This window comes from Diabrotica undecimpunctata, chromosome 2, assembly GCF_040954645.1.
Source record: "Diabrotica undecimpunctata isolate CICGRU chromosome 2, icDiaUnde3, whole genome shotgun sequence".
Taxonomy (NCBI): domain Eukaryota; kingdom Metazoa; phylum Arthropoda; class Insecta; order Coleoptera; family Chrysomelidae; genus Diabrotica; species Diabrotica undecimpunctata.
Genome location: NC_092804.1, coordinates 37723018 through 37741269, shown reverse-complemented (window position 1 = coordinate 37741269; position 18252 = coordinate 37723018). Strand labels below are relative to the sequence as shown.

General features: G+C 33.2%; 1 protein-coding gene across 2 annotated transcripts in view; it reads left to right on the top strand.

The window, feature by feature from the left end:
- The window catches only part of mib2 (E3 ubiquitin-protein ligase mind bomb 2), a 49511-nt gene that overhangs the window by 11588 nt on the left and 19671 nt on the right, over window positions 1-18252 (top strand). For both annotated transcript variants that reach the window (XM_072522681.1, XM_072522683.1), the window contains exons 2-7: window positions 1340-1504; window positions 10219-10390; window positions 10447-10562; window positions 13636-13821; window positions 16056-16201; window positions 16495-16710. In XM_072522681.1, coding sequence (XP_072378782.1) covers window positions 1340-1504; window positions 10219-10390; window positions 10447-10562; window positions 13636-13821; window positions 16056-16201; window positions 16495-16710 — 1001 coding nt within the window. The remainder of the gene's footprint in view (window positions 1-1339; window positions 1505-10218; window positions 10391-10446; window positions 10563-13635; window positions 13822-16055; window positions 16202-16494; window positions 16711-18252) is intronic.

The following is an 18252-nucleotide window of genomic DNA, read 5'->3' as shown; positions in this document are numbered from 1 at the left end:
AAAAAATGTTTTTTTAACTTTTTATGATTGTTTAAAAAAAGCAAAGCAAAATGAGTTGTACGGATTTATTATCAGCTACCCTTCATATACCTTTTAGAACCTATATATGATTTTTACTTGAAATGGATTATTTTTCACAAGTAGACTGTTCTAAATACTATTAATATCTAAGACTATGTCTAGTCTCTAGCTATTTAAGATTCTATTATGTTTAATAATATTTTACAATTATTTTGTTATTTTTTCTACTGATGCTACAACTTCATATTTTAGCAGTTCATTGACTATTTATTTGATTTGTGGACTGTCTTTTATATATTTAAACATTTTTCCTCGAGAGCTTGTCTTCACTATTCCAGTTTTTGTTCTAAATCACTTTCACTATTTCGTACTACCACTACATCACCAGCATACATTAAGCACCAGGGAATGTTACGCTGTAGTTTCTGTAGACTTAGCACCAAGCCTTGGTGCAATCCTACATTCACATGAAATTTGTCAGTCTCTCTTACACCTGTCCTAACACTAGTTGTTGCTCCCTCATACATGTCTCTCACAATCTTTACATATTCACCGGGGATGGTATATTCATTTCTTATTGAGATCTTTTCACAGAATCTTGCCTTACATACCTGCTTTGCGTCCTGCCGTGAATAACGCCAAACTGATTATCGGATTATTCGTCTTATCAATTACTCTCTCCCATATTTTCATGGTCTGATTAAGTAGTCTTATGGCCCAGCAGTTTTTACATTTTTGTATATCTCCCCTGTTTTTGTAGACAGGTACTAATACACTGCTACTCCGTTCGTCTGGCAATTGTCCAACTTACATAATTCTACTAAATAAACCTAGTAGCCAACTTGTTCCTGTCTCTCCTGATGCTCTTCACACTTCCCCAGAAATATCATCTGGTCCAACTGCTTTTCCTTTCTTTATTTTTTGAAGTCTTTGAACCACTTTCTCGTTTGTTATTTTGACGACCATTGGTGTTACTGTCTCTGTTAACTCAACTGGTTCTCTGTCAAACTCTTCATTTAATAAACTGCTGAATCTTTCTCTCGTACCGCGTTTTTATTTTAACGTTTTTTTAAAATATACTATACTCGAACAGAAAATTGTTACATGTTAAAACAAGAAATTTGTTGTTTGCTTTCCCAAAATCAAAACATACTATATCCCAAATTGTTTTGTATTTTAAACTGTTCCTAAACTATTTAGGGAGATCATTACAATGAATATGTCTGACTTAACCAAATAATTGAATGTTTTAAAAATGTATTCTTGCCTGGAACCACTCTATTATTTTAGTTTTAATAAAATATCTTTTTGTTTACAGATGGAGGAGAAGGGCACGTAGGGACTGTATGTGAAATTGGCGAGCCTGGAAATGTATCTCCTGAGAAAACCGTTGTTGTTCAATGGGATAATGGTACTAGAACCAATTACAGAGTTGGTTATCTAGGAAAATATGATTTGAGGGTATTTGACAATGCCCAAATAGGTAATTAGAATAGTTTAAGTATTTAATTGTATTGTCTATTTATTATTTGTATTGTTGTAATAAATATTCGTTCATTAGAAATTATTTTAGTAAATTTTTTAATGTTAGCAATCTGAAAAAATGGTAAAAGTAAATAAAAAGAAAAATAGAAAAACAAAGTATAACAAGAAACATCTAATTAAGTTAGAAATTATTTAATCCAATCTAAGTGTAAGTTAAAATCTTTTAATATTATTCACCTGATATGACACTTTACATAAAACAGTTATAAGAGAACCGAATAAAGGAAGTGTAGATCTTAGACAAGGAAAGAGAGAGTACAGGTAACGTTCATTTAATAAACCTTCGAAAAGTGAAGCCGGTTTCGATGTGACCGCATGTTTTGGTGCCTTTACGTTGCCCATTACTACCTCTCGCAGGATTACCAGGTCTACTGATTTTTCAGTAGATCTACTAAAAAATATGTAATGATAAAATCATGTTCAAAAAGTGATCATTACGTGTTAAACTATAAATTAAAAAAAAATCTATCTATATATATATATATATATATATATATATATATATATATATATATATATATATATATATATATATATATATATATATATTATCTATTTTTCTCAATCTACTGAAGAAATAAAATATGACCTGACAACTTTTCTGGTGCCGGTTGGTGCCGGCTTAGGCTTCAGTCAATTCCATACGATTACGCGTCCCTCTCTTTTCTTGTCTAAGGTGTAAATAGTATGACATCCAACGGGATGTCACTTCGTACATGAATGGTAGAGATGGAAGTAAAGAAAACACTTCTACATCTCAATGTCTAAATCCTGGCAATAATTGGGTGTTATACAAACACAAAAAGATGGGATATAAGATCAACCCCACTAAAGCCAACTTGATATAGAACATGAAACTCAACACCTTAAAACCATCACAAAAGATGGGAGCAAAAAAGTTGAGTGGAAAACTGAAGTTAAATAAGTAGGCATCCTAGATAATACACTCATCTGGGGTGAGGTATCAATCATAAAAAAATATAATGTGTAAAGCATCAACAGCTGTACAAGCCACTTCCCATATCAGTTTTCCCAACGTTAAATTGATAAAAAAATTAAATTTTAGAGAACAAAAATAAAAGCGCAGCGTAAATTTTAAAAGTTTTATAATGCATCGAACAACCTTTTTGAATTTCCTAATTATAGAAAATATTTTATAACGTAATGAAAACTATTGATTAAACAGAATAATAATGAATTAAAAAAAACGCTTAGAATATGTAATATTAATAAAAAAAAAATGTGAAAGTTTACCACTGAGTTACATCCCCTTTATTTTTAATAACATCTACAATTCTTCGAGGTATAGCTTTTACCAAGTTCTGACAAAATTCTAATGTAAACGAATCCCATATTTCTTGCAATTTTTCCTTCAATTCGTTGACGGACCTGGCAGGATGTTTTCTCAAAGCTTTTTTCATTTCGCACCACAAAGTCTCTATCGGGGACAAGTCGGGAATATTAGAAACCCATTCCAGAAGTGGTATGCCATGGTCTTTAATCCATCTTAAACTCTTTTTGAGGTATAGCAACCTGTGCCGTCCTGTTGGAAGACAAAATCTTCCGCTGATATTAAACAGTGTTCCATAATCGGTAAAAGAAATTCTTCTAAAATATTCAAATATATATTTGTCCGTGTTTACAATCCCATCGATAAAATGTACTTTCCCACACCTTTAGACGACATGCTGCCCCAGATCATGACAGATACAGGAAATTTGACTTTTCTCTTCAGACAGTCGGGATGGAAAGCTCCATTTTTCCTGCGAATGACGCGACTCCTATTGTCTCCAAGACACACTTCAAATTTGGACTCATCACTCCATTGTATTGAATCCCATTGCGACTGAGTCCAATCTTTATGCTCTTTTGACCATCTTAGTCTTTTTCTTTTGTTATAATGTTAAAAGTGGCTTTTCCTTAGCCTAAAATAAAATGAAATTTATTAAAAACAATTAGTACTAATTTTTTTAACTATAAAACTTACTTTGTAAGTACCAAATCCTAATTTGTGGGCCTCTCGATGACATGTTGATCTAGAAACGTATCTTCCAATAACGTCACTCCATAAAACGCTCAACTCCACATAATTTGTTCGTCGATTTTTCACTTTAATGCGTCTTAATGCCCTTCGATCTGCTTCGGTTATTTTACTTTTTCGTACATTTCTAGGTTTTTTGACCATCGAACCTGTAATTTTGTATCTTCTGACTATATTTCTTACACTATAGCGTGACAATTGCCACATATTCGCGATTTCCGAATTGGATTTTCCAAAATTAAAAAATCTAATAATGATCGAACAAATTTTTTCATCGTTAACTTTACCTCGACCCATGGTACAATCTACAAACGGCAAAAAGCTTTACGATACTACCAAATACATTTTTGACATTAACTGACAATATTATTGTTTTGATGTCATTTTTCCATAGCTCTGGATTTAACGTAATTATGAAAAAATTAACGTATGTTGACATAAGTAAATGCATAGCCAGGGTTTAGTGATTTTTTTCATTGTTGAAAATAAATAAAAAACCATAAGGGTAATGCTTTTAATTAATATTAATAAAAATGTCATATTAATTAATATGGGAACTTATAAAAACATGCAGAGTATAATTTGTTTATGATAATCGACTTAAACTGCAAATTCCATAGGTGGGCCAACTGATATGGGAAGTGGCTCGTAATGATGTGCAAAAACTTTTCAGGAAGGAAAAGACTCATCACTTATGGGACAATAACTTTGTGAAGTAAGGCTAGTCTAAGCAATACGAGGAATACAATAGCGAAGCTTCAAAACTATCTTTTGTATACATATTCAGTGCAATGAGAACATGTCCAACGGCTGCTATGGAAGTAATCCTTGATCTTACACTTCTACACATCGTAGTGGAGGGCGTAAAAATAAAGACCACATGTATTATGACCAATGAAGGAATAATTAAACCCAATGCCCCATTCAACTGTGGGAAAGTCAGTATTAGTTCATGCTCCAACACGACATTCCGATGAAGTATAACTTTATGAATCAATTTACTACCAAACACAATTTCTAAGTTAAACAAGAAATATCTTCAGTTGTACAAATACAGCATTAAACAGCTCTAGTAACTGGATTAAGAGTGTTTGAGCCTATAAATAAACACTCAGAAAACTTGGTCAAGATGCCCAACATCTTCCAAACAGAAACTTACGGAAATTGTTCCCAATTAAACCTGGACAAAAAATATAAGGAACACGAGATCATTTTAATACTATAGTCAAGCAGTCATCAAAGCATTGAAATCACCTGAGATTAACTATAAAGTGGTATGAGAATGCTTAGAAAAATTAAATGAACTAAGCAAGGAAATCCACAAGGAATCTACGTTCCTGTATTTGGCTGTATACCATATATTAAAAAATTAATTAAAATCCTTTGTAAAAGGTATATATTTAAAAACCCAAACGGGCTGTGTTAGACAAAACGTTTTCGGAATACATCATTCCATCATCGGTGTCTAGGAGTACATGAATGTAGCCACTAAATATATGGGTAAAAACCCGTTAACAAATAATTAGTTACATTTGTTCGACATTATATCTTATAAATACTTATGATGTTAAAGTTACCGTTGGATTAGGTAACATGGCGACATATGACTCCACGTTGAAGTTGCAAGTGTCTTGTGTTGCAAGTTTTACGCATTTTTTACGATTTTGCCGAAACTACTGGCAACATTGTAATGAAATTTTATACGAATATGTTTTGGAAGCTGATACATCCCATGAATTTGTTTTTATATCTGATTCTCATAGAGGGCGCTAGTTACACGGATCGTACTAAGTATTAGTCAATATAACTTTTTTAAGAGTATAATTATTAATCAAAATTTCAAGTAAACTTAAACATCATTCAATTTTACACGAAAAAGGTACTCTTGGTAAAACTCGATACTGTGTACCGTTTTCGGAATATTTTGATTTGAAAATTATGAAGTAATAATTGATGCTGGTAGTAATGATAAAGTTCTAATAGGTATACCTCTATTTTCTCCAAGTGTGCCATGGAAATCTGACATTTATTGATTGTTATGACGATAAATCAACAATAATTAGAGTTTGAAACCTTGTTATTTGTAAAATCAAATCAAAATGTACTCAAATGTTGAATACACTGACATGTTATTAACCTTAGGCGAATGTTTAGGATGTTCTAGTGCAGCTGTGACACGTTATGCAGAAAAGTTTCCTAGAAGAAACTTACCAAGTAAAAAAACATTTAGAGCCGTTGAACGACGTTGTCGAGAAACTGGGAATGTGAGACCAAATAAAATAAATTCTAGTAGACCAAGAACAACAAGAACAATTAATAAAGAAAATAATATTTTAAATTTACTTGATCAAGATCCAACAGTTAGCGTAAGGAATATAGCAAGACAAACAAATACTTCTTCTTCAAGTACTTGGCGGATACTGAAAGAACAGCAATTACATCCTTATCATTACAGACAAGTCCAAGAGCTCTTGCCAGATGATCTACCGGTTAGAGTGAATTTTTGTGAAACATTGCAAGAAAGGACAGCCCACAATCCAAATTTTTTAAAATGCATTCTTTTTACGGACGAGGCCACTTTTACGCGACAAGGTATGTTTAACTCCCATAATGCACACTACTGTTGTGATGAGAATCCACGAGTCAAAAGGGTATCGTATTACCAACACTCATTTAAAGTTAATGTTTGGGCAGCAACTTTAGGTAACAAATTAATAGGTTATCATATTCTACCTGGAAATTTAAATGGTGATATGTATCTTCATTTTTTAAACAATTCCTTATTCGAGATATTAGAAGATTTAACGCTAAACGAGCTAAGATCTTTATTTTTTATGCACGATGGAGATCCACCACACTTTGATAGAAGGTGTCGTAATTGGTTGAGTAATCATTTTCCGAATCGATGGATTGGTAGAGGCGCAGAAGCTCCGATTCAGTGGCCTCCTTGGTCATGCGATTTTAACCCTTTGGCCTACGCAGTTTGGTCGTATATTAAGGAAAAGGTCTATGCTGCAGAGGTAAATTCACGCCAAGAATTGGAAGAAAGAATTCAACGTCAATTTAATGACAGCATAGCTGATCCCCTACCGTTTAGAAGGTTAATGGAATCTTTAGAAAAAAGAATAGACTTGTGTCGGAGTGCATTTTAAACACTTACTGTAATTGAATTTTATTTTATGTTCTTAGTCATTAATTTAATTGTTTTAATTTAATAGTCTTCTTGTGAGTTTTGTTTAATTACTAACTATTTTATACCAGCATCAATTATTACTTCATAATTTTCAAATCAAAATATTCCGAAAACGGTACACAGTATCGAGTTTTACCAAGAGTACCTTTTTCGTGTAAAATTGAATGATGTTTAAGTTTACTTGAAATTTTGATTAATAATTATACTCTTAAAAAAGTTATATTGACTAATACTTAGTACGATCCGTGTAACTAGCGCCCTCTATGAGAATCAGATATAAAAACAAATTCATGGGATGTATCAGCTTCCAAAACATATTCGTATAAAATTTCATTACAATGTTGCCAGTAGTTTCGGCAAAATCGTAAAAAATGCGTAAAATTTTTTTTTCTTCAACGCCCTGTATCTTGAAAACGGATGGCGTTACAAAAATTTTTTACTAAACAAACCCCAATTATTTTTCAGTTTTTTACCTACCCTAGAGACGGGGTTACCTTTCTTTGAAACACCCTGTATACTCTCAACTTCTGTCCCTTAAACACTTCATAGCACGTTACCTCTCTAGATATACTAAGTTTCATGGGTGGACTAGGATTGCCTAAGGTCGTCTGATCACTGAGAAGCCATCAAAGAAGGCAAGACAAGAGAGACACAATAATTTTAAAGGTTATTAAAATTTTCGACAACTCCGAAAAAACGAAAGACGAGAACTGCTGTTTAACTTTTTACTTCAGATGAACCTCTAAACAGCTTTTTCTTTAAAAAACAGGAGATATACTAGATGGTAGAATACTAACCGAAATTGATTTCTTCTTAACAGATGTAAATGAAAATTTTCAATAATGTTACAATGATCAGTTGATTTAATATACACAGCTATAATGGAATGGCGAGAGAAAACATAAGAATATCGTTCGAAATAGAGAAGCACAAGATGATAAGCAATAATCCAGGTACAGCGTGGACAATTTCAATAAATATAAAATAGTTATAAGCATAAATTGCTCTATAAAAACTAATAACTAATAACGGAAAAATTATAAATCACTTGATACTCTCAACAGCTTAGTAGTCAAAAATCAATTCAGGAATCTTAACTAATCTGTGCAAAAAAGGAACGAAAAACTTGATCAGAAAATAAAAAATGTAATGAACAACAGAACAAGTTTAAGAAGCCAGACATTAGCAGCATTTGGTAACAAAGCCAAATATCATAAGACATTATACGAAAATATAAATATGAGAAAATTTTTAAAACTATAAAAAATAACAAAAGTATGAAACTTCCAAGACGAAACGTCAAAAACGGAGTTCTCCAAGCAATTTTTGGCTATCGGTAATGGTCGTATTCCTGTAAATGCATCGAATGATTTGGTTTCGTTTTCCCGTATGCTCCCGAACAATATTGCTAACCACAAAAATCTCAATGGGTTAAGTGAACGAACAATATTAGCAGCGAAGAATAGAAATATTATATAGATGACTTAAACTCAATAATTCAAAATCAAATCGTTAGTCCACCGCATTCTTTCAAATCAACTGTATAACAAGCGAATATGTGTGCTTGGCTTCATCATCATCATCATTAGTGCTACAGCCCTATAAAAGAACCTCGACCTTCCCAAGTCTATTACGCCAGTCAGTTCTATCCATTGCCAACTGTTGCCAGTTTGCTGCGCCTATTTGTCTACCATCCTCATCTACACCATCCCTCCATCTGAGTTTTGGTCTACCCCTACTTCTACTTCCCACTGGTTGTGACATAAGGATTCTTCTAGGAGGGTTGTTCTGCTGTGATCTTGCCAGATGTCCTGCCCATCTTAGTCTTCCTATTTTTATAAAGGATACTACGTCTTTACCACCAAATATATGTTTATATCTGTGATATATCTCGTAGTTGTTCCTCCTTCTCCAAACACCATTTTCACAGATGCCACCAAATATTCTTCTCTAGATCCTTCGTTCAAATATAAGCAGGAGATTTTCATCTGCCTTGGAAATGGTCCATGTCTCCGACCCATATGTCAACACTGGTTGTATAAGGGTTTTGTATATGGTTATTTTTGTTTTTTGGCTTAAGTTTCTGCTTCTCATATGTCTACTCGGTCCAAAATAGCATTTGTTTGCTAGGATTATTCTTGGCTTGATTTCTTCCGTCATGACGTTCTCCTTGGTGATCAGGGAGCCTAAGTATGTGAATTTGTCCACCACTTCAAAGGTAGAATTATCAACCGTGAATTGGTGGCCGATGTTTCTGGCTCTATTGTTGGGTGTTGATGCCATTATCTTAGTTGGTGTGTGCTTGGCTTACCACCGTAAAACTAAACGTTGGCTCGGTCGTCACCATAATTAGATAACTGAACCAACTAAAACTATGTAACGGGAAGCGTTTGCTAGTGTGAAACCTTACAGGTAATGTAATGCACGCTATGATACTCTACGCTAAGAAAATTTAAGGATGAGGAAGTTCTCAGAGAAGTTGGTTGTTGCCACTCAGTGGATCAAGTTCTTGTTCGAGCCGGGAGTTTGTGCGTTCCTTTAAAAAATGTAATGCCTTATCATCGGCCTAGTGTCTTAATAATTAAAAATGTTTATCACTTAAATTATGTAGTTTAAGGGTCATCTGACCTCATTATGTGCCTATAGAGCGTTTCACGACACGTAGAGATTGTCGACATATTTTTCGAATTTCCATTTTCAATTAACATTTAACTGTAAAGTCAGAATAACAACTGAAGAACCACAAAGCCTTATTATCATTATGTAGTCTTAGAGAACGACATAAAATCGCTGACATACGCACACCGTATTATTTTAAGTTGCAATTAGTAATTAGATATACGCATTCCAAGCGGTCCGTTTATTTGCTTTTAAATCTTTAATAGCCGGCAAAGTGAATGGTTTAACTAAGCAATATTTTCTACTGATTTCTATGATTCATGGTATATGATATTCTTACCGAAAAACAAATAAACTGTCGTTACTATAATTAAAATAAGATAAAATTAAATTATCTTTTGTAAATACTATTTATTTAATTAAAATCATTTTTCGAATGGACACTTTTGGTCAATTACGTCAAAAAACAATTATTTAATTCATGTCTGTGAAAACGAAAATAAAAATTATGCAACCCTGAATCGTGCTCGTGTTCATCGTGGCATCGCTGCGCTTCTATCGTCCATAAGAAATGCATGGCCCTATCTCCGCAATGTTATTTTCTTAACGTGGAACGCTGTATAGTTCCAATTGCTTTATAGACGTAAATATTTTGGATAATTTTTTAAAAAATTTTTAATAAATTTTATACCATTTTACACAAGAAATTTTTACTCCATACTAAGTTTTTTAAAACTAAGGTATACAGCCAACCACTGTAATTTTCCCTTTTAAATTTTAAATAAATAATTCGTTTTAGGTGTTAAACATCCAAATGTTATTTGTGATAGCTGTACTAGAGGACATGTAAGTGGAATGAGATATAAATGCACAATATGCTATGATTATGATCTATGCCAGTGGTGTTACTGTAGAGATGAACACGATATGGCCCACCCCTTTAAGAGATTTGATTCGACCACGTCCTTGGGGTACGTTGTTCACATGAAAATATCATTAAATGTACTTTATATTCTTATTGTTGTAGGGTTGATTTACCTGCGAGATCAGGCAGTCGGAAAGCTGAATTGCGTGGAATATTTTATGGAGCCAAAGTTGTGCGGGCGCACAGTTGGGAATGGGGAAATCAAGATGGTGGAGAAGGTAACAAAATTTGAATTTCATTACATTTAAAAAAACTGAACTTTTGTTAAAATTTCCACTTAAATCAAAGAACTGTAAAGAACTGTTCAAATGTGCAGGTCGGTATTTACCACCATTTAATCAAATCTAATCTAAAAAAGCAACTACAGTCTGTCCCAAACCCTTCTTTCAGTGCGTCACTAATTTTGACGTCATATAGGATTTTAAGAATGTCGAGAATTATTGCATGACATTTTAGTTAAATTTGACAGTTGTATGATCGTAATCTCTCTTTTTCTAATTGAAAATAATTTAATAATTTTAATATTAGTCTTTGTTCTTTCTCGATATATTTCGGTATATTTAAAATATTTTTATGACAATAAATACAAAATTAAATTTTTACTGTAAAATGTCTGATAATACTAACCTGGAATGACAATTATCAGTTGACATTGTGAAAGTACTGTCACGATCAAGACAATCTGCGTCAAATTATATTTATGCGCATCGTTGATTGGATATCTATTTAGCGTATTCTAAACTCCAACCAATTATACATCCGTAAGCAGAATTAGCTTTACGATAAATAATTTTCTAAGTTCTATGTATAATAATCACAGATACACTTTTTTTCTGTCACTTCTAGCTTAATGTGTTAGAGAGAATTCGATCAACTATGACGCACTGAAAGAAGGGTTTGGGACGAACTATATATCTAGATTTAACCTAATTAATAGACAGTATTCTTACATGTTGTGGTATGCAATCGTCGATGCCTGACTTTTTTAAATGTATTTGTTTTTGCTCGATATACCTTTTAGTAAACATTATTTCAAATTGATAAGGTCTTTATAGGTCTGTTGATATGGTAAAACTTAAAAATCGGAACAAATACGCTATAGGTAAGCTGTGATATTTAGTAAATCTATACTTACGAGCTACGAGGATGTATTTTAAAATTTTTAGACTACTATGGAAGCAAACAAAATTGGAAAGTGAAGCTATTTTATTATTCAATTTACTCTCTTTTTAATTGTATACATATATTACAACGAATCTGCAAGGCCTCTAGACTTTAAAAAAGTTTATCTTTCCAGATCCAGATCTGATAAAAAGGTGATATTCATCCAATTCTAACTCTAAATCATGAATAGTTTACATGGCAACAAGCCATTTGTGTCCAGCAAAAAAAAACTTTTGGACAACTTTATGCGTTTTTTCTCCATAATTGTTTGTCTCCGTAATGATCAGTAACGTCGAAAAGTAATTCCTAGTTTTGTTCTATTCCTCAGGTCATGATTAGTCTATGACAATCCCAAAAAAGTGTATCAAGAACTTTTTTAATACATTTTTGAGCACAAAATTACTTAGGTCGTAAAGAACTATAATATCTTCATTTCATTGATTGCTGCTTTGTTTCTGGAAACTGATATATCAATAGTATCAACACTGGAAAAATCCTACTGAATTTGGGATCAATAGGTCCAATGTTACCAAAGTTACAAATAATGTTTGTGATTATGTGGAGGATATGATTCGAATTCACTCGCTAAGGTCAATGACACATGATGCGGTTTGATGGAAGCGTTTATCGAGGCGGTTTTCTAGATCAGTGACACACGTGACGATTTAACCGAAGCTGTTTTCCATGTAGTTTAACCAGTTTGTTTAATCAAGACGGGAGTTTTCATTTATTTCAGAGAAAAATAAAAAGTTTTTATTTTTCTTCTTTACTTTCAAAATTATTGTGATTTATTGAAATGAGTGATGAAGAAGAAGTATTGATGTTGACTCTTTTGTTGACCGCTAGAAAAGAAGAAGAAAAACTGGGAGGAAGGGGATACACCCAATTATTCAAGGAAGAAAAGATAAAGGGCACTTCAATAATTTGTTCTTCGAGTTGAGGAGTCATGAGGGGCAATTTTGAACATGTCGCAAATCTCCTTTCAGTATTGTTTTTTGATAATTATATCACCTTATTATGATATTCTCATATCCCACAGATCGGGACGCTTTTCTACCTCCCCAATCAATTTATACACATCTATTTTTGTCATTTTTTAGACAAAAATATTCAAGAAAAAACAAACAAAAATCCAACAATTGTTAGCAAACCGCTTTCAGAAAACTGATAAGTGTGACACGGGCGATGCAATAAAACGCAACTACTACTAGTCAGGCTGCTTTGAAAAATGAGCCTGGGAGTCATCCCAACCATCAACCAACTCGGTTTCAAAACCACCAGGCGGCGCGCACTGCTCTCTGTCCCTACCCATTCACTCAACTTAAACAACCTTCTGATTCGATTTTACTTTCGGTGAATGCTTTGGTTAAAACCGCTGCGTGTGTCATGGCTCTAAGACCGATAGAAGAATGTATAATGTTGATCGAGGTTAAGCAGTACGGCTTACTCAATTTAACCTTACCGACGAGTCGGTGCCACTCACTTTCTTGTAGATTAGTATTTAATACGTCCATGGTATTTACAAATAGAAAGATTTTTATCAAAATTAATGAATATACACTTCCATTATTTCGTTATTTATGATTCCTCTTCTTTTTCAGTCAGAGAAGTAGGCTACATTAAGTTTATTTCAACTATTAATAATATGTGGTAGGAATTTTTACTTTGTCAAAAAATTCTAAAGCTGAATGAACCGACTATACCAGGCCTGATTATCACTTTATATATTATGATTTTTTTGTCGTCTCGATGGCGCAAAGGGAGGACTCACTTCGAAATGAGTAGTTTGTTAGGTGTATAGCTCAAGTCACACTCTAACCAGAAAAGTATTTTAAACACAGCGGTATAAATTCTGTTTTCAGAGTTTAAGACTGAAGTTTTAAGTTTTATAAAAAAATCAGCAGCGGTGGTATTCGAAGTCCCGGTCGCCAGAAAAACGTTGCGGTTACACTGCAGAAGAAGAGGTGTTGTAGTCAGTATACAGATTTGCTGGGCAGCATGCGTAGGCACCATTTTCCAAGTCTCTTCTCCGTTTAATCCGACCGACGATTTTCAGCTTAAAATTAAAGTCTCTCGCCTCCGTGACTATGATTATGAAATATATGATAGAATTTGGTTGTTTTTCAGGTAATGTTGGTGTTGTTTTGGACATACGAGGATGGGACAACGAAAGTAGTAGGTCAGTAGCTAACGTCCGATGGTATTCTGGTTCAACAAATGTATATAGGATAGGTCATAAGGGCAATTGTGATATAAAATTTGTAGAAGCTGCCTCCGGTGGTCAGTATTATCCAGAACATCTTCCTATTCTAGGTATGTATCAAATTTTCCTTTTGGGGATATAAGTTGTTTCTTCTGACTTTTATTTATAAATTTTTTTAGTAGTCTGCATAATTCTAATTTTTAGTATAAAAGACTACTTATTACAGTATTATAATATTAGCAGAGAGAAAAAGTACAAAAGTCCTATTAGATTTCTTTGTCTTCATAATTTTTTAATAAACTTAGATACAAATAAGGGCATAAAAGAACAGTACAAGAGAACTCTAAATAGAAAATTTATACAATTTAATAATAGCTAAGAAATATGGAAAATTATAAAAGAAGCATTTGGGAGTGAGTCTAAGAAGTTCTAGGATAGACTGAAATAAAGAAGAAAAAAAAATAGTAAGATACAGAATGAGATACCAAAATCAAACCCAAAAACCAAGCTAGAAATAGATAAAAACTTAGATAGATATAAGTAAAAAAGGAGCAAACAACTGCTGTAAAACCAAAAAAAGAAAATGGATGAATAAACTTTGGAAAGATATAGAAGAGAATAACAAAGTTGGTGCTTAACAGTTTGAATATCTAGGTTAGGTTAGTATGAAAGTGAGCTTAACCAACCATCCACCTTACCTAAGAGGTATATTGTGACTTATCTCTAGGTTAAAGTTGTCCTTTCAGCAGGGCCTTTTTAACAAAGTATATTATGTCCTTTGGTGATACAAATGTATTGAGCCTTATTCTACGCAACCCTGGGCAGTTGCACAGAAGTATTCCGCTGTCTCGTCTTCAGCCTGACAAAATCTGCAATCCACACTTTCTGTCAGTCATACATTTACTGTGTTACTTTTTCCGTTCAGAATTAGATCCTGAAGACAGTTCCAAACTAACTTAAGTCAATTCGATTCGATTTCAGTGCCTTTAATGGCATCTGGTACCATTTACAACTCTGGATGATTTGTTATTATCTCTAGATTTGATACCGTTATCCTTTCGCCCTGCCTCCTGGCATCTTATCCATCTTCTGTATGCTGCTAACTTTTCCTTCTTCTCTATCCATATATGTAATGAAGTAGTAAATGAAGAGTATGACCTCCATGGGGGCGGTTGGGTCGCCGTGGTGGAGTCGACATCGCTGCTGTTATGACTAATCATGCTTGTCGTTGTAGCTTATTCAGCTTCTCTCTGGTGGTCTGTTATTGGCATTTAGACCACCATATTAGTGCTCCATATGCAATCATGGGTCTGACTACAGTCATATATAGCCAGTACATCTGTGTGGGTTACATACCCCATGATGTCCCACTTATCCTTCTACATGTCCAAAGGGAATGTTTCGCTTTCAAACAGCAGCTGCTGTAAAAACAAAAAAGAAAATGGATGAATGAATTATGCAAAGATCTAGAAGAGAGTAGCAAAGATAGTGCTTAAATATTTGAATACGTAAGAACACAGTAAAGGTAATGTATACCATTGGTTAAAATCGACAAAGAACATGAGAAACTAACTTAACTCAATTATGTAAAAATAAAATGAACCAGAAAGAAGAAGAATATCTAGAAGAATACATCGATAACAATATCATAATGTTACATTGATAGATATATTAAGATATGAAGAATATTTAACTCATAAAAAATTAAGAAGGAAAAAACACACAGACGAAATATCCAACAAATTGTTTAAAAACGAAAGTGAAAAATTATTAACACTGCAAATTAATAAGTAGAGTATGGATAGAAGGTGAAATGACTGAAAATTGGAAGGAGATCAGGGTAATGTCGATATTTAAGAGGCAAAAACCAACAATCTGCAACAACTATAGGGAAAAAACATTACTAAATACGTCATGAGACAACAGTTCACACTTTACATAGGGAATAAAACTGGACAAATATTTAGGGAAAGCTCAAGTGATCGGGAAATGCCATGAGCACCATATAGAACTACAAATGTTGTTCTTCCTATCAAACAACTCTGACTTCATCGAGAGAAGTAAATTGTTAAAGGAAATAGAAGAGGGCACCACAAACACAATCGAAGTAGAAACTACGTAAGACAAGTCGACTATTTGTCAACCTTTATCTTCAACATGGCGATTTAAAGTCAAGACGAGCGGCATGAAAGAAAATGTAACCCTGTCTTTAACATAGGTATGCAGACGGTATGAAGAAATAAGAAGAGCCTGGGAAAAGCTTTAATATTTTAAAAGATTACGATTAAATATTTTGTCAAAATTTACAATCTTCGTATGTTTATTAATAAGAAAGTATTTTTAGGCCAAAACATAGATCCAGTAGTCCAACCAGGTAGACCTGGTCCATGTCCATTTAATGTGGGAGACAAAGTACGATTCAACGCTTCTGTAGAACAATTGAAGATCATGCAACAAGGCCATGGAGGATGGAATCCCAGAATGGCTGAGGTGAGTTATATTTTTTCTAGATTTTTTAGGACCATGGACTATATATTGATATTTTGATACAATTTAAATAATCGTCAGGTATAACCAGATAAGTAAGAATCAACTATAACTAATAGTTATTATTTCCGAATTTTGAGCGAGAAGCGTTTGATCGGTGATATTCTTAACAAAGTGTCGTGTCGTGCTCGATGTCAACACTCTTCGGGTTTGAGCGGCACAAAAATCAGATTATATATGCTGGTGCTAACTATATAAACATGTGTATTAGTCATAATGGGATATATCATTTTCAGTATATGGGTAAGATAGGAGTGGTCCACAGAGTAACTGATAAAGGTGACATTAGAGTCCAATATGAAGATTGTAATAACAGATGGACTTTTAACCCAATTGCTCTGCAAAAAGTCGACAGTTTTACTGTAGGAGACATCGTTACACTAATAACTGACGTTGAAAAAGTCAAAGAACTTCAAAAGGGCCATGGGGAGTGGATAGGTATCATGCGGAAGGTAAGTGATATTACAATATTACAATAGTGCTTTTACTGTAAATTTAATTTTGTATAAAAATAAAAGCGAAAAGGATTACCCACTAAATAAGATTCGATTTTATTCGGAAAAAATCCAATTGGTTTTAATTTAAAATTATTAGCAACACGAACACGGCAGCTTGACATGAGATGGTTTATGATATACAATATTGCGTATCATAAAACATCGGGCTCTTTTGATTCTCTTGTGTTGTTAATTTTTTTTGTTTCATTAGTTAGTTTTTTGCTTTTGTTAAACATTTCTTCATCTTCATGCCTCTTTATTTTCTTATTGCCTTCAGGTGTATAATCATTCATGAATACATTTTATTTGTCAAAGGAATTTAATTTAATAAAATTAGGATAAACCTAGATTTCAAGCCAAAACTGTCAAAAAACATTTACTTCGTTAGTTCTACATTCAGCTTTGCTTCATATTGCATGTTTGAATGTATTTCCATATTGATTTGTATGTCTACATATTTAACATGCATAGTGATATATTAACCTATAACCCCTCTTTTTGCATTATTGGTTTCGTAATTGTCTGTTCGGTATCTTAACAATTATTTAAATTCTGCATTTTTTCACTCCGCTGGAATTGGAACCCGGGTCTGATTTACTCTTAGTCTTCCCTAAGAATCTTAGTCCCGCCACTTAATGGTGGCCCGTAAATTTATTCTAGTCAGGGAAATCATTGTAAGGACGCATTATTTTAATGATTAGGAGTGCACAATTTTATATTCATTATCTAACCCTTTGATATCAGAGTCCTTTAAACATACTGATGTATGGGAATAATCGCCTTACTATATTCACATTTTTAAAATGAAATTCTCATTCAAAAATAAACAACCACATTTTAGCTGTTTCACAACAAAATGATAATAAATTTATTACTAACTCACAATATTCTATTCACCTAGGATGAAGTATCTCTCAAGTACTTTGCTAATGTATTAACAAAAAATAAATTTTAAAAGAACTTTATTAGTTATTACTGAAATTATATGTCTATGCTGACTTATTTCCAGATTCATCAAAATTCATAAGTCCTGACATATCTTTCATTTTATATGTTTTGACATAACGAAAATTCATTAGATGTAGTGTTATTTGTAATACCCTTAAGGATATTGTTACGTTTTTCTGTAAATTCGGGGATTGAGAGAAGCAAACGTAGTTTAACTAACTTTATTTTAACTCCAAAAGCAAACTCACTAAATTACCAATATCATCAATTCTAATTACATTAATAATTATCGCCTACAATTCATACGGATATCGCTTACAAAAAAACTTCGCTTATACTGATAATCAAAGGTCGCCTCAGCGGGCTTATACACTAAGTACATCTGTTCTAGAAATAGCCAGCGGAAGGACAGTGGCCGAATCAGACCGACAACACGAAATTCTAGAAAGTTGCCGCATGATACAAACGGTGCGTGGAACATTCCGCCAAAAAGAATATTCTCGACTTCGCTAAACTCAGGACCGCATTAAGGGTTGACGTAAAAATATT